Source organism: Mustela lutreola, chromosome 9 (assembly GCF_030435805.1).
Source record: "Mustela lutreola isolate mMusLut2 chromosome 9, mMusLut2.pri, whole genome shotgun sequence".
Classification (NCBI taxonomy): Eukaryota; Metazoa; Chordata; class Mammalia; order Carnivora; family Mustelidae; genus Mustela; species Mustela lutreola.
In genome coordinates, this window is record NC_081298.1 from 70,696,021 (window position 1) to 70,719,768 (window position 23,748).

The 23,748-nt window shown below is 38.5% G+C and overlaps 1 protein-coding gene across 1 annotated transcript in view; it reads right to left on the reverse strand.

Moving 5' to 3' along the window:
• TMEM131 (transmembrane protein 131) overlaps nt 1-23,467 on the reverse strand; it is a 214,486-nt gene extending 191,019 nt beyond the window's left edge. The window contains exon 1 of the mRNA XM_059134680.1: nt 22,769-23,467. Within this exon, the coding sequence (XP_058990663.1) occupies nt 22,769-22,949 (181 nt within the window). The 5' untranslated portion in view covers nt 22,950-23,467. The remainder of the gene's footprint in view (nt 1-22,768) is intronic.
• Between the last annotated feature and the right edge of the window lie 281 nt (nt 23,468-23,748).

The following is a 23,748-nucleotide window of genomic DNA, read 5'->3' on the forward strand; positions in this document are numbered from 1 at the left end:
TAAAAACAAAACAAAGCAAAACAAACAAAAAATACAATGCTGTGTTTTGATGTTTTAAGTATTAACATTTTGAGAAACCAGCATTAAGTTCCGAGGTAAACACAGGGATGGTTAGGAACTAGCCCACAAAGTATATATAATTCAACACAAGACTTTCAACTGAGTCAAGATTTTCTGAACACCTGCTGTGTACCATGCACAATGCAGGTAACAGTAGGCTCCTATCTCTCTATAATGAGTCCTCTAAGAACCAATTCCACCCTCAGGAAGAAGATAATCAGATAAAAACATAAATCTTCCGAAGGTATGCCAAGCCATGTTGGCATATGCCTGCAGGGAAGACTACACAAAGCAAGAGTGACTTCCAACAGCTGTGGTAAACAGAGACCAGACCATAGCAAGCTTCTCAGCTGCCAACATAACGGGACCCCTTCTCCAAATCACTAGCCAAGGCAGTTTTCGAAGACACAGCCTTCCCATCAAAACAAGAAGGATATGATAAGCTATGCTCAACAGCTGATTTAACTCACTAAAGAACAATTTGTTGATAGGTAATAATTACCAAGCATGTGTAAGACTTTTATTTTCAACTGTCTGAAGACAAATCACTCTGAATGTGGTACAGATCTTAGGCCCCCTAAAGATATCCTGGCGGTAGGTGGGGGGTAGAGGCTTAGACCACTGTTTTATCACCAATTTCTTCCAGGCCCCAGGCCAAGCCCCCTTGCTTAGGTCTTTCAGCCTAGCCGCAATACCTCCTTCCAAACTTCTTTCTCCTTGCATTATCGCTTTCCTCCCTTGTGTCTGCAACCCAATGCCTACTTTGTGTTTTGAAAACTTTTCCTTTTCAGAATCTAGTTAATGACACTCATAGGCCTGCTCTGTTACCTTCAAACGTATCTTTCTGTGCTGAAGCTCCTCCAAATAGGTTGTTACCCCCAAGGTCTTTGAGCACTCATTCTGTAGTGATTCAGAAACCTATCTACACACCCATCTGGTGAAGATTATCCATATATCGCTGTATATAACCTGCTCCAGTTTAAAAAAACAAAAAACTGATGCACTAAGAATCTAGAGGAACAGAACCACTAAGCTAAAAGCCAAAGTCAAACACCTTCTGCCACAAGTAGCTGGAATCCACCATGGGCTTTCACCTCAAAACAACGCTGGATAACCTGGTTACTGCAACTAATACAAAACTGTCTACTTCTCTACATTTTCCCAGGGCCTTTCACAACAACTTGTCTGATGCTGTGGTGCAGGGACCCCCAGGTTAGCAGTCTACCTCTGAAGACTAAGACTCTAGAACATTCCATTCCATTCTGATTGTTGACTGAGAATTGCTTTAAGAGTGCTGCTGTAGCAAGTAAAGAACTGTTTCCAGGAGCGTGCTGATATGAACTAGAAGTAGGAAACATGAAACATCTTTCAGGAGTAACCGCTTAGGAAAAATTGTTTTTCTATTGAAATCAGCATGGAATGGAATGCAAAATATGCCTATATGATTAAAATAAAACCTAACAACGTTAAAAAAATGGCTATCTCTTTGGGGTTTGTCCTTATACTTACTATGCCCCCCAAGGAACACCTTAGTAGGGAACATGAGAGTGTTAAGGACTGATGCAAGAGGAAAAAGCTCTAGGCACAGTTTCTTCCCCTAGGTGAAAGGAGCAGGAAGATATAAACAGAGCAGCAGGCCAAAACAAACAGCACAGGAAAACCCTTTTTTTTTTTTTTTAAGGTAGAAGTATTCGCTAAAGATATCAAGAACTAAGATTTGAGTACCTATGTTAAGTACCTAACAGCTCTATTAAGCATGTGTATACCCCACTATATAGCTGAGAAAAGTCAACAATTAAATAATTTGTCCCATGGACACATACAGCTAGAAAATGATAAACCAATACATGAAGAAAAGTCAGCCATTTGCCAAACCTTGACCTTGTCTACTTACCAGGCACCAGACCCCAGTCAGAAACCAGCCAAATGGAAGAAGTGGTGCTCGGCCAATCTGGGTCCAGGCCCCAGAACTGTGGCCAGAGGAGGATGACAACCCTGAGTCTTTTCCCGCAGCAAGGACAAAGTGCTGATTTCTTGGCCAACTTCTTATTCATCTGCCATGCCCGGTACATCTAACTCACTTCCACCAAGGGGCATGCCAGTGGCAGCAAAGCAAAACAGAAGAAAGAAGCAGCAGAAGGCCTCATAAACAAATGTCACTGACTTTACTACGTGGTCTAAACACTGGCCCTACTGACCCTCAACTGTGCTCAGCCATACAAAAGCTTAGTTCATTTTTAGATGGGGGGGGTAATAAATAATGATTAAAATCTGCTTCACCGTTCTGCACTATTATTTATTTTGAGCTTTGACTTCTAGCTCAAATACTATAAAGAAATATTGTATTCAACAACTACTTTAGAATTTCATTGATAATTATTTAGACATATGAGGAATATGGGAACCACAACACAGAGGCAGCTATGGAAGGAAAAGTGAAACTTAATCATAGAGTGGCTGTGCATAAATTACTCTGTCAATATTAAGTACACATAACCCTTCCCATAGAACTTTGGGTAAAGGTCAGGGAGAAAATCATGGGTCTGCAACACTGACAGTTGTCAACGAGTACAGAAAATGCTGACATGCGGGAGATGACACTGACTCAGGTCTTGCCTTAGCTGTGGATAAAAATTGGTCCTAGACTGAGCACTGCTCCAGATCCTAACAAATCTTAAAAACAATACTCCAAAAAAGATCAAACTTTCAAGAAACTTAGTTGTACCTTAGAACAAAGCTCAAGAATATTTCAACAAATTCACCCAAAAAGTCGAATTCACAACATCTGGCATTCAATTACAGACAACTGAGCAATGAGGTAAGAAAACATGAACCAATAGGAGAAGAATAATCAGTGAGAACTAATCTGGAACTGGCACAAAAGTTAGAACCAGCTAACAATAAAAAAGGTTTTGTAAGTGTGTTCCATATGTTCTAAAAGTAGAGAAATAAAAGATATAAACAACACTGAACTTACACTTCTAGAGATGAAAACCACAATGTGTGAGATGAAAAATACAATGGATGGGATTAATGACAGATTAAATACTGCAAAAGAAAAGATTAATGAACTCAAAAGCACAACAACAGAACCTATCCAAAATGAAATACATAAATACACAAAAAATTGCAGAAACTGAATAGTATACTGAGTTGTGGAGTCAACTTCAAACTACCTAATACATTGATTAACTACAGTCCTTAAAACTGAGGTTGGGAATGACAGGAAATATTTAAAGAAATAATACCTGAAAATTTTGCAAACCAAATGAAAGCTATAGATACACAGATCCAAGATACTTGGTAAACCTTAATCACAATAAACATGAGAAAACTATACCAGGAGATATCAAATTGCTCAAAACAAGGGGCAAAGGGATATCTTAAAAACATCAAGGGATAAAAGATATGTTACATAGAGAGAAACAAAGATAAAGATGACATCTAATTTCTTATGGGAAACAATGCAAGGGAGAAGACAGTGGAAATGACATTTTTAAAGTACTAAAATAAATAAAAGCTTGTCAATTTATAATTCTATATCCAGCAAAAAAATATCTTTTAAAAGCAAAGACAAAATAAATACATTTTCAGACATAAAAGCTGAAACAATTCATACACACTACAAGAAATGTTTAAGGAAATCCTTTAAACAGAATTGTGGGCATATAAAAGAATGAAACTCACTGGAAACGGTAACTAAATATTAACTATACAAACTAAATGCAAATACATATTATTTAAACAAAGACCATAATGATGTATTGTGGGGCATAAAACATGTAAAATAAAAAACATAATAGCAGCATAAAGGAGCAAAGAGAAAAATGTACGTAAAATATTATAAGTGGCATAATATCACTTAAGCTTGATTGTGATAAACACCTATACTATAAATCTTAAAGCAACCTTTAACTAATGTAATTTTTTAGTTATAGCTAGTAAGTCAAAATGAGAGAAAAGACAATAAATCATTAAATAATTAATACAAAATCCAGCAGGAAAAAATGGAAAAGGAAACAAAGAGATGGACAAATGGTAACAGAGCAAGATGACAGACTCAACCCTAATCATATCAATAGTCACATTAAGTGCAACCAGTGTTATGGCAACTAAAAAGCAGAGATTATCATATTGGGTAAAAGCCAGACAACTCTACAAGCATCACATTTTAAGTAGAAAAACACAAAAGACACAACTAGGTTAAAATCAAGCAGATGAAAAAATGTACACTATACTAACACTACTCCAAAGAATGCTGGAGTGGCATTAACATCAAAGTAGATTTCAGAGCAAGGAATATTACCAGGGATAAAGAAGGTCATTTTACATTGATAAAGTGGTTAGTTCATCAAGAGAACAGAACAATTCTAAACATTATACACCTAATAACAGAGTCTCAAAATACATGAAACAAAAACTGATTAAATCATAAGGAAAAAATAGATAAATACACAATTATGGTCAGAGATATTACTACTCCTCTCTGGATACTTGCTACAAGTAATCAGAAAGTCAGCAAGGAAACGGTAAACTTGAACAACAATGATCAATCTGATCTGACTGATATTTGTAGAACACTCCAACAACAGTAGAATCCACATTCTGCTCAAATGCACACAGAACACTTAACAAGATAAGCCCATCTAGGCCATAAAACGAATCTTAAATTCAAAAGGATTCAAATCATACAAAGTAAACTCTCTGACAAATGGCATTAAATTATAACTCAGTAATAAACAAATCCTTGGTAAATCCCCAAGGGCCTCAAAATCAAACATCTCAGTTCCCACCTTAAGAAATTAGAAAATGAGAAGCAAATTAAGCTCTAAGTAAGCAGAAGAGAGGAACTAATAAAAATCTTAGCAGAAATCAATATAAAGAGGGACCAGAGAGGAAGAAAAATACCACCAAAAGCTGTTTTTGAACAGATTATTAAAACTAATAAACCTCTGAACAGATTGATCAAAAAAAAAAAAAAAAAAGACAGAGAAGACACAAATTACATAAGGAATGAGAGAGGTGTCACCTCTACACACTCTACTATATTCAAAAGATACTAGAACATTATGAACAAACTTGTCAATAAATCTGACAACTTAAATGAAATGAACAAATTCTCCAAAAGACTTTAATTACTAAAGCTCACTCAGAAAGAAATAACTTGAATAGCCTTTTACTATAAAAACTGACATTGTAGTTAAAAATCTCCCCACAAAGAAATTCAAGGCCCAGATGGCTTTAATTCTTATCACACATTACAAGAAAAATAATTTCAATTCTATTTGGACGCTTCCAAAAAATTAAAAAGGAAGAAATACCTCTCAATTAATTCTATGAGGCCATTATTACCCTAATACCAAAAGCAAATACATTACATGAAGACTTAACACTATCATGACCTCATGACCACAGACATAAAAATTCTAAACAAAATTTTAGCAAAAATAAAAAATCCAAGAATATGCTACAAGAAAAATACATCATGATCAGGTAAGAAACTCAAGTTGGTAACTCACCATATTGACCTAAAAACAAAAACAAAAACAACAATGTAAAAACCCTCAATAGACACAGAAAAGCCATTTGATAAATTCAACATCTATTTGTTAAAGACCCTCAACAAACCAGATGTAAAAGAGAACTTCCTCAACCCGAGGAAGACTATGAAAAATGTAGAGCTAAAATCACACTTAATAGTGAAACACTCACTGCTTCCCCCCTAAGATTATGAACAAGACAGGAATGTTCACTCTTAATTACTTCTGTTAAACACTGTCTTAGAGGTTCTAGCCAGTACAATCAGACAACAAAAATAAAATGTATCCAGACTGGAAAAGGGCAAGTAAAACTGGCTTTATTTGCAAACATAATTATCTATACAGAAAATACAATGGAATTTACAGAAAAGCTATTAGAACTAATAGATCAGTTTAGGAAGACTACACAATACAAGATCAATATACAAATATCAATTCATTTCTATATATTAGCAATGAACAGTAACAACTGAACTTTTAAAATACCATTTAGAACAGTGTCAAAAATATGAAATACGGGGGCACCTGGGTGGCTCAGTAGGTTATGCAACTGTCTTTGGCTCAGGTCATGATCTCAGCATCCTGAGATGGAACCCCATATCTGGCTCCCTGCTCACTGGGGAGCTGGGGAGTCTGCTTCCTCCCTCTCCCTCTGCTGCTCCCCTTGCTTGTGCTCTCACTCACACACACTCTCTCTCTCAAAAAAAAAAAAAAAAAAAAAAAGTGAAATACTGGAGATAAATCCGATGAAAGATATAAAAGATTTTTACAGTGAAAACTACAAAATACTACTAAGACAACTTAAAGTTGACCTAAATAGAGAAAATGTCCCTCTTCAGAAGACTATTAACATGTCCATTCTCCCCTCTATACATTTAATACAATCCCAATTAATATCCCAGCAGTCCTTGTTACAGAAATTGATAAACAGGACTCTCAAATTCTTAAGGAAATGTGAAGGACATAGAACAGGCAAGACAACTTTAAATAAGAACAAAGCTGGAGCACTAATACTGCTTCAGTAATTATTGCAAAGCTACCGTAGTCAAGACAGTGGTTCTGGCATCCAGATAGACAAACAGATTATTGGAACAAGAAACCGGATATAAACCTATGCATAGGCAACTGACTTTCAGTAAGTGCACTGACAATACAATAGGAAAAGGACAGCCTTTTCAAAGAAATGGCACTAGAACTGGATAAGCATATGCAACAACAACAACAACAAAGAACTTGGATTCTTACTTTGTTTCATTTGCAAAAATAACTCAAAATGGAGCTTAGATCTAAATGGAAGACCTAAAACTACAAAACTTTTAGAAGAGAACCTAGGAGAAAATATTTGATACCGTGAGTGAGGCAAAGATTTAGTTGCAATACCAAGAAAATGATCTATTAAAGAACAACTTGAAAAACTGGAACTTAATTAAAAACTTCTCTTCAAAAGACATCTGTTAAGAGAATGAAAATACAAGACACAGACTGGAGGAAATCTCTGCAAACTTGTATCTCCAGAGGACTCAGAGCCAGACTATATAAGGAATTCTCTAATTCTCAAGTCTCGATTACAAAACAAATAATGCAATATAGACATGGGCAAAAAAGAGCCACTTTACCAAAAAAAGATATATGGATGTCAAATAAGCACCTGAAAAGATGCTCATTATCATTTTTCACTGTGGAACAACTATTTTGGAAAACAAATTAGCAGTCTAAGTTAAACATACACCCACTGGATCATACAGACTTTCCACTGGTAGGTATTTATGAAAGAGAAAAAAAACCATACGTGCATACAAAAACTTGTCCATAAAGGTTCACAGAAGCTTTAATAGTCACTCACTGGAATGCTACTCAGCAATTAAAAGGAATAAACTGTTGATACACATAAGAAGTTGCACGAATTTCAAAGCATTATGGTAAATAAAGGAAACAAACCCCAACATCATAGTCTCAAAACTATATATACCATAGGATTTCATTTACATCACATTCTCAAAAAGAGAAAACTACAGTGATGGAGAACACATCATTTGCCAGGGTTTAGAAGTGTGGACAGAGTGTGTGACTATAATGACAAAGCACAAGAGAGTTTTGGGGACTAAGAGAGACAAGAGAGTAATGCAACTGTTCTGTATCCTGATTGTGGCGGTAGTTACACAAATCTATACATATATTTATAAAACTACACATCACACATACAAACAAAACATAAAAACCAAATTTGTTGGGCACCTGGGTGGCTCAGTAGGTTAAAGCCTCTGCCTGCGGCTCAGGTCATGATCTCAGGGTCCTAGGATCGAGTCCCGCATCGGGGCTCTGCAGAGCAGAGAGCCTGCTTCCTCCTCCTCTCTCTCTCTCTGCCTGCCTCTCTGCCTACTTGTGATCTGTCTGTCAAATAAATAAATAAAATCTTTAAAAAAAAAAACAAAAACCAAATTTGTTAAAGGTAGCATACTCTGTACACAACATAGACATATTCATTTCATCTCTCTCTCCTTCTCTCCCTCCCTTCCTTTCTCTTTGGCTTTTTCTTCTGCTTTCATTCTGCAGTGTATCAGGTAATCATGAATAACAGACTCCAGAGATGTGCATTCTGTTTTATAAGTATATAATAAGAATCCACTACGGGATGTAATATAATTTATTCAACAACATATGGACATTTAGGCAGTTTTTCAGTATTTTTCAATTACAAACAATCACATTATGAATAACCTTGTGCATATGTATTTGTACGTCAGATGTGTACTTTCAGGGTCAGTTTCTAGGATTGGGATTGCCGGGTTAAAAAACTAAACATGTATGTAGTTGTGTCAGATAATGTGCCGAATTTCATTCCATTAAGGCCATACCATTTTGTGTTCCCACCATCAAGGTTGTGCTTTTCCACAGGCTCACCGAGATGTTATCAAGCTTTTAAACTTTTGCCAGTCAGGTAGGTGAGAAGTGGTAGCATATTTGTTGTTTGGTTGGTTTTTTTTCCTTAGACAAAAAGGACATTTGTCAATTTTTACTTTTTAAATAATAACTTTATTGAGATATAATTCACATACTATGGAATTTCTCATTTAAAATACACACAATGTGCAGTTTTTAGTATATTCACAGAGATGTTCAATCATCACCACTAATTCCAGGACATTTTCATCACCCCAGTAAAGAAAACCCAAATCCTTTAGCAACCACTCCTCATTCCTTCCTCGCCCAGTCCTAAGCTTTCTGTCTCTACTCAACTACTTTCTGGCTCTAAGGATCTATCTATTTTGGACATTTTTTTGTGATCATACATGGTCTTTTGTGACTGGCTTCATTCACTAAGCACATTTTGAAGGTTCATTTGTAATTACAGCCCACATCCATACTTTCTTTTATGGCTGAATAATATTTAAGATTTTTATTTATTTGACAGACAGAGATCACAAGTAGGCAGAGAGGCAGGCAGAGAGAGGGGAGGAAGCAGGCTCCCTGCTGAGCAGAGAGCCTGATGCGGGACTCGATCCCAGCACCCTGGGATCATGACCTGAGGCTGAATAATATTCTATTTTATTATTCATTCATGAGTTGATGGGACGTTTGAGTTATTTCTACTTTTGGGCTTTTGTGAAAAATACTTCTAAGAACATTCCTATATGAGTTTTTGTGTGCACATATGTTTTCATTTCTTTTGGGCATATACCCAAGACAACTGCTGGAACATACAGTAACTCTATACTTAGCATTTTGAAGAGCTGCCAGCCTGTTTTCCAAAAAAACTGCACCATTTTATATTCTCAGCAGCAATGTATGACATTTTAATTTCTTCACATCTTCACCAATACTTGTTATTATCTGTCACTTTTATTTTAAGTGTCTTGGTGGGTGTGAAGCTGTATTTCATCTTCGTTTTGGTTTGTATTTCTCTGATGGCTAATGACACTGACCATCTCTTATGCGCTTATTGTTTGGGGAAATGCCTATTTAGATCCTTCACCTATTTTTAATTGGGTTGTCTTTTTTCTACTGAGTTGTAAGAGCTCTTTACATTTTCTAGATACATATTCCACATCAGGTATGTAATTTACAAAAATTTTTGCCTATTCACTTTTTTGACATTGCCCTTTGAAACTCAAAACTTTTTCATTTTGATGATGTCCGATTTACCTATTTTTCCTTTCACTGTTTGTGCTTTTGGTGTCTTATCTACCAGGGAAACTCAAGCACACAATCAATGCTGTTGACAGGCTAAATGATGGCTCCTCAAGATGTCCACATCCCAATCCCCAGAATCTAGGAATGTTACTTTATATGGCAAAAGGCATTTTGTGGATGTGATTAAGTTAAGGATTTGAGACAGGGGGATCATCTTGGATTATCTACAGGAGTCCAATGTAATTATATTGGTCTTTACAAGAGGGGGGCAGATTAGAGGATCAGAAGGCAATGTGCCAATGAAAGAAGCTGGAATGAATTAAGCAAGACAGTGGAGTAATAAGAGGAAAGGGCAACGAGCCAAGAAATGCAGGCAGCCTCTAGAAGCTCACAAAGGAGAGGGATAATATCCTCCACTTAAACATCTGCAAGGAACACACACCTGCCAACATCCTGATTTTATAATTCTGCCCCTTAGAACTATAAGGCAATAAATTTGCATTATTTTAGGACACTAAAAACTGTGGTAATCTGCTACAGCATCAATAGGACATTAATACAGGGTACAAGGTTTTAATTGGGGGGCAGCCATATAGGCACTCCCTTACTCGTACATTCCAGACTCCCCAAATGAAAGCAGGTATGTAGCATAAACCACACAGACTTAAGATCTGTTTACAGAATTTCTATTCTATTCCACTTATTGGTCTATATACATACACCAATACCTTACATTTTGCAAGTATATAATTGCTTTACAGTATGTTTTAATAACTGCTTGTGCTAGTCACACCTCATAACTTCTCTTTTTCAGGGTTTCCCAGCATTCCTACATGTTTATTTTTCCATATGAACTTTAACATCAACTTTCCTAACTCTATAAAAAAGTTGTGTTGGTATATTTTTAATTGCATCTGTGCCAAATTAATGTTAACTTGGGGAGAACAGACATCTTTATGATGTTGAGTTCTCCTATCCAAGCACAAGAAATGTCTTTCCACTATTCAAATCTACTTCTCTGGCTTCAGAAATGTTTTAAAGTTTTCCTCAGATTCTGCACATTTTTTGTTATTCTTAAAACTACTATTTATTGCTGCTATTACTTTTGATAACTTTTTGGCAGTATCTGAAATATTTTAAAAGCTTTTAAAAGAGTTTGGTAAAGAGGGAGAAACAAAGAAAGAGAAAAAAAAAAACCATAAATAAAAATGTACACATCAGCTAGAGGGAACAAATGTGTGAATATGTGTGAGAGTGGCCTGTTAGCAGTTAACAGCCCAAGTTCAATTGGCATCATGGACAGACTTTCTAAAGGGAACAGAGATATGGTTTAATTCACTGTGCCAGTTCAGTGGGAAGGAGTTAAGATAATTGCTGCTGTGATGCAAATAGCCAAAACCAATAGCTTAGAGTAAAAACCTTAAGAAAAGTTCACCTGATATAGCATTAACATCTACCCCCTACTAATTCTTAAGACTAAAACTCTTAAAAATGTAAGAAATTTTCTATTATCAAAAACATCCAATTTCAACCAACTGCCACCATCATATTTCACAAGAGACACTGAAGGTATTTCCCTATAAAGATGAAAAAGATAAGGCCTGCTTTTTCACTATTTTTATTTAAGTGTTCGAACACTCTGGCCAATGTAAAAATTAATGTAAATGTACATATTAGTATTATTTAATAAGCTGCTATTCAATCATTTGGAGCCTAGAAAAATGGCAATTTCAAATGGTTCAACTTAATGTGTGTGTTTGTGTGTGTGAAAGGAAAATAGAAAATATTTAAAAAGATGTCCACAAGTTCCAAATTTGTCTAATATTTAAATGCAATCCTAATCAAAAAGCAAACAAAGGGGCACTTGAGTGGCACAGTCAGTTAAGTGACTGCCTTTGGCTCAGGTCATGATCCCAGGGTCCTGGGATCAAGCCTGGCATCAGGGAGCCTGCTTCTCCATCTCCCTCTGCCGCTCCCCCTGCTTGTGCTCTCTGTCAAATAAATAAATAAACTCTTTTTTTAAAAAAAGCAAATAGAAATTTTACATTTTCTTCAAAATGATTTTAGGGTTTGTAGAGAATAAAGACAAGACAGATAGTGTTTTTCAAAGAACAGCAATTTAGGGGGAGAGAATGACCTGCCAAGCCACCTAATAAAATGGACAAATGAATAAAGTAAGACAAAGATGTAATACTTAATATAAATTGAAAACAAAAATACACATCAGTTAGGAAAAAAACAGAAGATCAAGTCATTCATCCAAATATGTTGACAGACTTTGCAAAAGGATGTACTGTGTTTAACTCAATAACTGATATTAAGGCAACTAACCATTTGAGAAAAACAGATTCCTTACGTGATATCAACAGACTGATGAATTAGAGATTTTCATTTAAAAATAGAATTAGGGATGCCTGGGTGGCTCAGTCAGTTAGACCGCTGCCTTCAGCTCAGGTCATGGTCGTGGAGTCCTGGGATGGAGTCCTACATCGGGCTCCTTGCTCAGCGGGGAACCTGCTTCTCCCTCTGCCTCTGCCTGCCACTATGTCTGCCTGTGCTCACTCTATCTGACAAATAAATAAATAAAACCTTAAAAAAAAAAAAGAATTATAGAGAAAAAATACTGAATATGTTTTATGCATAGGGCTTTTTACACATAACAACAAAGGCAGAAACCATAAAGAAAAGAGTGACAGATTTGGCCAATAAATTTTAAAACTGATAATAAAAAGAAAATTGAAATGTAAAAAATTTAAATGCAAATGAAAATATGGGAAAAATGAAATCCGTAACTGTTCATTTAAGTCAAAAAAGAAAAATCCAAACCCCAATGGAAAAATTGACAAAAGACAGGATCAAACAATACAAAAGAAATATAAACAGTAGGGCGTTGTCTGGGTGGCTCCGTGGGTTAAGCCTCTGCCTTCGGCTCAGATCATGATCCCAGAGTCCTGGGATTGAGCCCCAAATTGGGCTCCCTGCTCAGCGGAAAGCCTGCTTCCTCCTCTCTCTCTGCCTGCCTCTGCCTACTTGTGATCTGTCAAATAAAATAAAAAAGAACTACAAACAGCTAGCAAATGTATAATAGTATTCCCAGTATTTTTTTTAATGTGTCAGACACTGTGCTAAGAGCTTTTCACCCACCACCTCTGTAAATCCTTGTAACAACTCAAGGAGAAAGATGCTCTTAGCATCCTTACTCTATGGGTAATGAAACTAAGACACAAAGTGGTAAATCATATTTACCAAAGTCATACAGCCAGAAAGCAGAAGATGACCAGAGCCCAGAGCCACACTGTGAGTCACTATTTCCATTTCCCAACTATTACCTCTTAAGAGTCCTAGGCAAGGCTGTGAATTCTCTCACTGACTTAGGTCACTCCCAAAGCACTTCTGATATGTTCTCTAACTCGTTGCCATACACAGAATGGTGGTTCCCAGAATTCTTTCCTCACTGACACACATTTTGACAGAGGTCCATATGCAGAATACTACCTAGATCACTCAGAATTTCCTGAGGTTCTGTGAATCTCAGAATACCAGCTAGAGCTCTTGACCTCTCCTCTCTGGACTTGAGGTACTTCTTACACCTGCCAAAATCAAGAGTTGGACACAACCAATGGAGCCACCCAGGTGCCCTGGTTCCTTATACTTGATAGACAGAAACTGTTCTCCATTTACTCATCCATATTTTATAACTTGTTTCATTTTTACAATGAACATGAATTTTTTATGGAAGTGAAAAAAACTTTTTCAAACTGACCTCCAAACTGTATGCCTAGGAAGACTTACTATATATTATACTGTCTAATTTTATTGGAGATTAAAATCATGTATTATACTATCACAAGCAAGCACCTGCCAAGAGTACTGACAACCACAGAGGAATTGTAACCAAGAAAAGATGTGAAGAGTTAAAAAAGAAGGACGAGCACCCCACACAGGGCTAATATGAGGATTAAATGAGATAAGGTATGCAAAGCAATTAACACAGTGAAAATACTTGATAAACATTAGCCATCATCATTAAGTAATTACAGGCATTACCAGTTATAGGCAATAACTGCAAACATAATATATTCCCCAAATGGTGAAAAATCAAATTTGTATAAATACTAGCATTTCAGAAATACCTCTTCTTCTTCAATCAGGTTCATCTTTAATCGGTTATGGTTCACTACTTCTCTGACCAAGACAGGACTGAATTTGTTGAAACACTTAAAATGCTTGGTCCAAGAAGAACATGACCCAGTCCTTAACCTCCAAAAGATCACGCTCCTATATGAGCACAAATAAACCCAAATGCAGTTGGGAAGGAATTGACAATACTCAGAAATTTTCTATTTACAAGAATTTCTAAGATCCTATTAAAATTCAATCTAACTTCTTACATCTTCTTCTCCTCAACATAAGTCTCAAGTAACCTTTTTTCACATCCAGACAGAACCCAAGAGAAGCCCCCAGTACCATGAGGTAAACCTTTAAATATGAAATAACTCCCCTACATCCCTACATGTGAAAGATCTGAAAAGAGAAACTGACTTGTGGTAGTCCTATCTACTACTTCATTTCCTATTTGCAAATCAAGAAGCAATACTTCAGATGAAGTCACCAATTCACCAAGCATTTTTAAAAGTGTTCCAGTCTGAAAAATGTTAAAGTGTTCCACTGCCCTCTCCTTTTTTTTTTTTTTTTTTTAATTTGACAGACAGAGAGAGAGATCACAAGGAGGCAGAGAGACAGGCAGAGAAAAAGAGGGGGAAGCAGGCTCCCTACTGAGCAGAGAGCCCAATTCGGGCCTTGATCCCAGGACCCTGAGATCATGACCTGAGCTGAAGGCAGAGGTCTAACCCACTGAGCCATCCAGGCACCCCAACACACTGCCCTCTCTTATGCACTGCTCTACTAAAAAACTTCTGGAATGACAAACTTTACTTACAAAGAGCTTTGAGATACGCTTAAGATCTAGACAGCACCTTTCTACTATAAATAATTCCTTAGAAAATCTTCTGCTTCCAATTTAACCATTCTCAAAAAAAGAAAATCCAGGTAGGGCCCTTGCCATACCCTGGATACTAACTGCTAATTAATTTGTAGCAGTAGGGTTGTCTTAGCCTATTTCTCAAACTTGACTGCTGCAACAGTTTTTCACTATTACATGTTTTGATCCAAATGTAATACTATAACTAAATAAAAATAATTAGCTAAGAACCAAAGTTAGACTGTCATAACATTTTGCAATCATAACTGATTTAGAAAATAGTCACAAATTTCTTAGAACTTAGGATGACTTAAAATACATTTCGATTTATAGGTAAGCAATCTAAGGAAATACTTTAAGCATGTAGAATTTTTTGTTTCAAATACAGAGCATGTTTCTTTTCTCAAACACTACAAATTTACAACATGTAGTCACACAATAATTGAAATAATTTGTTCAAAAATGCAAGTTTGATTTATAGTAACATAAAAATAAAATACCTAAGAATAAATATAATAACCAAGGGGAGGAAGGCTTGTACACATCGAAAACTACAAAACGCTGCTGAAAGAAAATTATAGACAACACAAATAAATGGAAAGACATCCCATGTTCAGAAACTAGAAGACTTAATACTATTTAGATATCCAAACTATCCAAAGCAATTTCAAGATTCCATGCAATCCCTATCAAAACAAGAGCATTTTTTTGCATAAACAGAAAAAGCCATCCTAAAATCCATATGGGATTTCAAGGGATCCAAAACAGCCAAAACAAACTCTGAGGACTTACATTCCTTGATTTTGAAACATGTAACAAAGCTACAGTAATGGAAAGTGTGGTAACTGCATAAAGAAACAAATAGACCGGCGCCTCGGTGGCTCAGTGGTTTAAAGCCTTTGCCTTCAGCTCAGGTCATGGTCCCCGGGTTCTGGGATGGAGCCCTGCATCAGGCTCTCTGCTCAGCAGGGAACCTGCTTCCCCCTCTCTCTGCCTACTTGTGATCTCTGACAAATTAAAAAAAGAAAGAAAGAAAGAAAGAAAGAAATAGACGAATTGAACAGAGCCCAGAAATAAATTCTCATATATAGTCACATGACCATCATGCAAGGTTTCCAAGACCACTCACTGGAGAAAGGACATCTCTTCAACAAATGGTGCTGGGGAAACAGGGTATTCACATGCAAAAGAATGAATGTGGACACTCATCATACATCTTATACAAAAATGAACTGTAAACAGACTAAAGAACAGAAAGATCTAAAAACTAAAATTCCTAGAGAAAATGGGAAAAGCTTCATGACATTGGACTTGTCAATGTCTCCTCAGTAGGACATTAAAAGTACAGGCAGCAAAAGCAAAAGTAGACAAATGGAACATCAGACTTAAAAACTTCTATGTATCAAAGGTTACAATCAAAAGAGTAAAATTGCAACCAACCCAAACAGTATGGCAGTTGTTTAAATAATTAAAAACAGAACTACCATATGACCCAGTAATCCCACTTGTGGTATATATCCCAAAAGAATTACAAGCAGGATTCAAAGGCACACCCATGTCCACAGCAGAATTATTGACAAAAGCTTTCAAGCAGCAAAAGCAATCCAAACGTCCATTGACAGGTAAATGGATAAATGAAATGGAAAAAAATGGTCTATAAGTATAGGAGAATATTATTGAGCCTCAAAAAGGAAAGAAATCCTGTCACATGCTACAATATGATGAACCTTCAGGACATTATGCTAAGTGAAATAAGCCAGTCACAAAAAGGTATTCACTCTTGGTATCTGCATGATACCACTTACATGAGGTATCTAAAATAGCCAAGTTCATCAAAACAAAGTAGAATGATGGAGCAGGAGCAGGGGAGAGGGATGGGGAGCTACTGTTCAGTGGATATGGATAGATAGTTCTGGAGACCTATTCCACAATATGAGTATACTTAATACTACTGAACTGTATTCTTAAGATGGTTAAGATGGTAAATTTTATGTTATGTGTTTTCTTACAATTAAATAGAAACAAAGCAGGTTTGACACTTGATTGTGACAGACATGTCAAGGATCCTCTTAGGCCTTAGGCATTTTTCAGACCTTTGTTCTAAGTGTTAAATGTAACAAAATGAATCACACTAAGAGTTATGGCTTTCTAAAAATCTTTCTAAGGCAATCTCACAGGAATGAAAGAAAATTGATTTAGTACTATAAATGAAACCACGTAACCCAAAAATACCTTCATAAGAATGAACAAAGCACTAGAAATGAACATCTTTGGGAGCTCCTGGACCTCTAACAGAAGTCTCAGAGATTTCCCCATTGTCAAAAGCCAATGCCACTTCCAACCTTTGGATTAATTCTAGTTCCTTTTAATCAGGGCTAATTTCTGAGACTATCCCACATGTCTAGATTAACCTATCATACCAATCTAGAACTAAGGATTATTCACAAAATTTAGTCTTAATCTTGACCTAAGAATATATCAGGTACTTAAATCACTGAGAACAGAATCAGTAGCTTTCGCTACCAAGTATCTGTTCCCAAGATTATCCACTGGGTTTCCTTTTACAAATGTACATGAATGGGGTGCCTGGGTGGCTCAGTCATTAAGCATCTATCTGCCTTTGGCTCAGGTCATGATCCCAGGGTCCTGGGATCAAGCCCCCACACCAGGCTCCCTGCTCAGCAGGAACGCCCTTCTCCCTCTCCCACCACCTCCCCCCCACCCCCGCTTGTGTTTCCTCTATCGATGTGTCTCCCTCTGTCAAATAAATAAAATCTTTTTTTTTTTTAATGTACATGATCCAGAATGGCCTGTAATCATTTTAATGGTTAACAATATGGATGATACAGATGTCTAAAGTTGTTATAAAAAAAAAAAAGTACACTTCACTGGAATACTGAATACATTGCCTCTGCAGGAACTGGCAGTTCTGTTCTTTATCCAACTGGTATACATCAGAATCTCCTACCCTAAGTACTCATCCAGGATTATATATTTGGTCTAGGAACAGACAGCTTTGGATGGAAACCTGGCTCAACTACCTACGAACTCTGTTACCTTCGAGAATACTACTTAATTTCTCTGTGCCTGTTTTATAGATTGGGGTATGTAAGAATCTGAAACCTTAAAATCCAAAAGTTACAAATGTGTGATTTACGTAAGTGTATATTGCTCAGTTATAAGGAAAAACAACATGCAGGGAAGAAAAAAGTAGTGTCACCCTATGTCCAATTAAGCAGAATTCCTAATGACACCAGCGACCAAGGTCCAAGTTTCACCTGTACTCTTGACTCTCAGCCCAGTCTCAGGTAAAAGTGGAAAGACAAGGTCATTTCAGATAAACCTTCATTTAAAACCGAATACATAGCAGTTGACAGAGGTTCAAAAATTCTGGTCTAGGTGAAGAAATGTCACCCATAAAATAATTTAAGTTGCTAAATGTTCAGAATGAATAACAAAGCCAATGTGAACAGAAATGGAGAAAGTCCAGAGGTGAGAGCCCACCACAATGCCTCTGGCTGTAGGTCATGGGAGAGCTGACTAAGAAGGGGAACGGACATTGACATCACTTGCTAAGGGTCAAAAACAAGACCAATGTGGCAGAAAGAACAATCACAGCATTAGTAAAACTGGGAAACCAGAGATGGTGTGATTATTCTGCCCTGGACATGTGCAGTGCATGCTGGTGGCTGGACACACGTATGAGGGAAGACATCCCGTAGGCAACGGGAAAGCAGTGACCGAGGACTAAGGCAGAATGATAACCAAGAACTACAAAGTCCTGGAAATGAACGGGGAAAAGTTCCAAGAAGCAGCTATCAACAGTGTCTGATGCTGCTTAAAACAGATAGGAAAAATTCAGCCATAGAAAAATGGCCTCTCCATCTGCCAAGGCTGGTCAGAAAGCTCAAGCCACATGCAGATGAAAAAGAGATTCTAAAATATCAAAGACTCAGCAATGATTTAATTTTCCCCCATGAGTAGTCTGGCTTATTACTACTCCGGATGATAACAAATTAGATGATTTTACATCTACTCTCAAAGCTGATCTTCTTGGCAAGTGTCTATGAGGACCCACTGAAAGGATTATAAAGAGAAGGAAAATAGTCATTAACAAGAGAAAGAGAGGATACATTTTTTCCAACTACAGGATTCCACAGCTTCTGGCAGTAGCAAACAGCTTTTAGTAAAAGTAAGCCAACAAAAGTTCATTAGTGAAGCACTGTTAACAAAGTAATATTCTACTCACTGGGCTTTAAAGAATAGCCATTCTACCACCATACAAAAGATTAGAACAACTCACTCTTAAGAAAAACAGTTCTAAAAATATTTTTACATTAAAAAGTAATAATTTGATTAGAAAAAAAATACCACTCCTAATCAATTCTACCATCCTAAGACAAATTCCCTAATCACATCTTCATCTCTTCTGACCTTTATTACTAAGTATTTTGTTCATATGTTTTATAGATAAAATACTTTTGGACCCTCCTCCTATGTCTGTCAGAAATACAAACTTAAAAACAAAAATTTCTACATAAAACTAATACATCCAGCAAAAAAAATTTAAAGGTCCTTGGGACATCTGGGTAGCTCAATTGGTTAAGCATCTGCCTTCAACTCAGGTCATGATCCCAGGGTCTTGGGATAGAGTCCCACGTTGGGCTCCCTGCTCAGTGCAGAGCCTGCTTCTCCCTCTCCCTACCACTCCCCTTGCTTGTGGTAGCTCTCTCTCTGACAAATAAATAAAATCTGTAAAAAAAAAAAGTCCTAATAAAGATTATCAAACTTTGCCTTGCCATTAATAGACAATGAATATATGTGACACTGAAATTTATCACAGACTCAAACAACCATATTCCTGAAAATCTGTCCAAGTTTATATCTACTAGATACATAAAATGCAGCTTTTTATTTATAATAAAAGATAACCATGCCTTCCAAAAACCCATTTGACAGTGAAACTTTATTACCTGATATAAGATGCATTTTTAAAAAGCTCTTCTTTGCTGGCTACAATGGGCAGATTAATAAATCAAAATACTACTGGGGTGCCTGGGTAGCTCAGTTGGTTAGGCATTCGACCCTTGGTTTCCACTGAGGGTCATGTAATTGAGTCCTGCACTGAGCTTAGTGCTCAGCATGGAGTCTGCTTGCCCCTCTCCCTCTGTTCCAATTTCTTTCTCAAATCAATAAAAATCATTTTAAAAAATCAAAATACTACTAAGAATTGTATGTTTAACACACATACACATATTTTCACTATAAAGATCAATTTCCACTATTCTCAACATCTAGATCTTCGCTTCAAAGAATATTTTGACACCAACCCAGAATAAGTGAGTTCTCTGTAGTAATCATAGTAACTTCCTCCTCTCCCAAGTCTTTCAAAATCCTTACAAACTGCAGAGCACAGCCAAAACATTCTTAAAGGTCCCTTTTCTCTGAAGTAATTATACACTCCCACTGATCAGTAAAATTTGATGTTAAGATACAGGAATGTTAAAACACTCAGGATGTTAAGACAAGGAATAGGCTCACACTTCTGACTTAAGGAAATTAACATCTAGTCCAAACATAAAAAACTGCATTAGATAATGCACTTAGCTATTTCTGCTGTTTTTCTTCAAGAGACAATGAGTTTTATTCTGTTGTGAAGATTTTCTAGTGAAATTCTGCTGCAACTGAGGGAAAATATATAAAATACAAAATACCCAAAGAACCATCATTAATATTGCAGGAAAATCTTAACTTTGAAATACTAGTTTATACTACTAAAACACAAAAATTCCTCAAGGTATAAATTGACAAAGTGAACTCAACTACCTTCACAAATCTGCCCAGGCTTCCTGAAAAAACTAAACAGCACGTTTTTAGGGCAAATGCTGTTATTTGCGACCCATCAGGTGCCAAACTCATGGTATCACAATCATGTAAAAATCTATCTCATTTCTTCTACTGAACTCCAACAAAAACAATACTATAGTTTGATCAGCAAGAAGGCTCAAAGCATAGGCCAATTTTGGAGCAACCTCCACAGAAGATTTGATTAGAACCAGATTTCATATATGATGGGTAGAGGCTTATGTTCTAAATCAGTATAATTATCGTCAATATCTTGACTAGCTTGTCTGTACACTGAAACCGTTCTTAAAGACACCACGTCTCCAAACACCACAAAAGGTGTTTGATTCTGCCAGGACCACTAGTCAGCCACATCTTTTCAGACTTCACACAGTGGCAAGAAATTCTCCTCATCTGAGCCTTAGACTTATCGGTATTAGAGACGTTCACTAAAACTTATAAACTAAACAAATAGGAAATTAACAAATATAATTTAGGCTGATATTTCACAAACAAGGGATTTGTTAACTATACACAGGAAATTAGCATATATATGGCTGTGGGAGGAAAAAGCAGCAGAAGGATAATATAACCTTAATGTTTTACGAGACTCAATCATTATTTTATTTCCCTGTGCTAATGGCCCATGAAGATAATCATTCACGCAAACAAATGTTAAATCCCTACTGTGTGCGTGGCACTGTACAAAGTAAGCAAAAGAACATAAAAAGCAAGGACACAATACCTGCCAAGGACTATTTGAAACAAAAGGAGACATGCCCATTAAGTTATTGTACTGTTTTAGCTTTATTGGACACCAACTACACGCCAGACCATACTGCACACCAGAGACGCACAACAGTAACAATAATCTAACTGCAGATCTGTAACCAATCAATGAACTATGACAATAACAGGCCTGACTACTCCTAAAACAGCAATATTTTATTCTGGAAATAATCTTGCCTCTGTCAATTAATTCTTCCAATGGATGGCAATTCTCTGAATAATTTCCACCTACATTAACCCAAACTAAGGTTGCTTACAGAGTTAAATGAGAGAATGTAATGTTTTGAACAAAAATAAATAACAGTAGAGAGAGACATATTTGTACTTTAACATTAATTTGGTTTGCATTTAGCTACTGCCTTCAACATAGGTAACAAGTGACAGTCATAAAGCAGAACACCAACCCGAAAGTTACTGTGGCAAGACATTAGTTTCTTGTCGTAGCAGTACAGTGGGAAGTGGAAGCTAAACTAACAAGTTTTGCTAAGCTTTTTAAAAACCACTCACTTTTAGTGATTTCTTTGTGAAAGGTCTGTGACCACTCATTTCCTCTAGGCTCAAAACCAAGTAGTGCCAACACAACTACAGATTTGGTCCTCTAGGTTACAAAATAATTTTTAACCCTGTAGAACTACCAGTTCTACAGTCATTCGATACTAACGAGCTTTTTAAAAATAGGGATCAGCCCTTAACCTAATTACAGATAAAGTTTTGCAAACTAGAAACGGTATTCGTTTTTAAACTCTTCCACATTAAAGATGACACTCAATCTTAAAAATGTAAACAGACTTACTAGAGAACTAAACAGAATTGTGTTACATACACCGAATTGGTGGTTAAACAATCAACACGGCAAAGGGATAAAGGAGAGGGGAGATGAAGAAACAAGATTCCTCTCCAAGAAATGTCTGAACAAATTCAAAGTGAAATTTCGGTAAGCTATGTTTTGAACCTTTCCACCAGTCTTGCTATTTTCACTACGACATTTTCGGTGTGCCCGCCGTTATTAAAATCACAACCAAAGGGGGGGGGAGGGTCCTAAAATGTGACTATTAACAGCAATCAAGTCTAAAAATATGCCCCTCCTACACAGTGGGCCAAGTGGCAAGAAGATACGAGAACTCATGAAGTTTTGAAATGACACTGACAGGAGTCAAGAGGAAAGACAAGGGGAAGGAATCACGGAGAACAAGAGCAACTCCGTGCAGCCAACGCCGCGAGTTGGCATCCGAACTGCAAGTTCCTGGCTCGGGACGGGACTCGACCGAGCAACTTCGCGCCGGACGGAGCTGCGCGCTCGGCCGCCCTCCGAGCCCCGAGCCGCAGCCCTTCCTCCCCGATCGCAGCCCCGCGGCCGCCTCCGCGAGGGCGCGCTGACAGCCGCGGGGCCGGGCCTGGGAGATGCCGGCCGGCTGACACCCACCTTCTTTCTCGGCCCGCGCCGCGGCCACTACGAGGGTCATCACCAGGTGCAGCGCTCCCAGTAGGCCGGCGGCCGCGCTCCTCGGGCTCCCGCCGCGGCTGGCCGCGGGCTCCACACCGGCCCCTGCGGACGTGGAGGCGGCGGCGGCTCCTGCTGCTCCTCCTCCAGCCCGCTTCCCCATCCCTGCCGGCCGGGGGCCGCCGCGCTCGAGGTCCGGCGCGGCCCTTCTCGGCGAGGCGGCGGCAGGGGCGGCGCGGGAGCCGTGGTCCGGGCTCTGGCCGCGGCGCCGGGGGCGAGGGCGGTTCCGGGCCCAGGGCTCGGGCTCCGGGCGTGGGTCTGGGTCCGTGGGTGCGTGTGAGCAAGAGTGTCAGTCACGGCCTCGGCCTCGGCATCGCCTACGGAGAGTCGAAGCGGAGAGGCCACGGGTCAAGCACGGCGGGCGGCCATACTGGAAACGGGCACGGGCCGCGGGCTCTGGGCGCTGGCTTGCGAGGGGCGGGGCGCGGTCCTGGGCACCGCCCCCGTCGTGCCGTCACCTAGGGGGCCGGCAGGTCAGTCAGTCTGCTCCGGAGTCGGTGGGCCCGAATTTCTTGTCCCGCTCTCGGATGCCCACGGCTTCACCTGCCGGACGGGACACGGGCAGTACAACCCCAACCTGTCACCGCTGCCCGCGGAGGAGGAGGAGGGAAGCAGGCCCGGGACCAGCCGCCAGGACTTATGATGGCGGGTCACGCTTCTCAGAGGCAATGACGGCAATCGCGTGGAGACAAGGGGGCCTTGCCGCGCAGCCGCCTTGGGGTGTGGGCGGGGCTGGGAGGAACTGCAGGGTACTGGGGGAGGCTCGCCTGCTGCTCCAACGCGGGAACTAACCCCTTGCGTCTCCGGTACTGCAATGCGAGAGCCTTCCAGAGGACTGAGTGCGCATCCGGACCTCGAGGCCCAGCGCGGAAAATCCATTCCAGTGACTCCTCCTGGTCCCC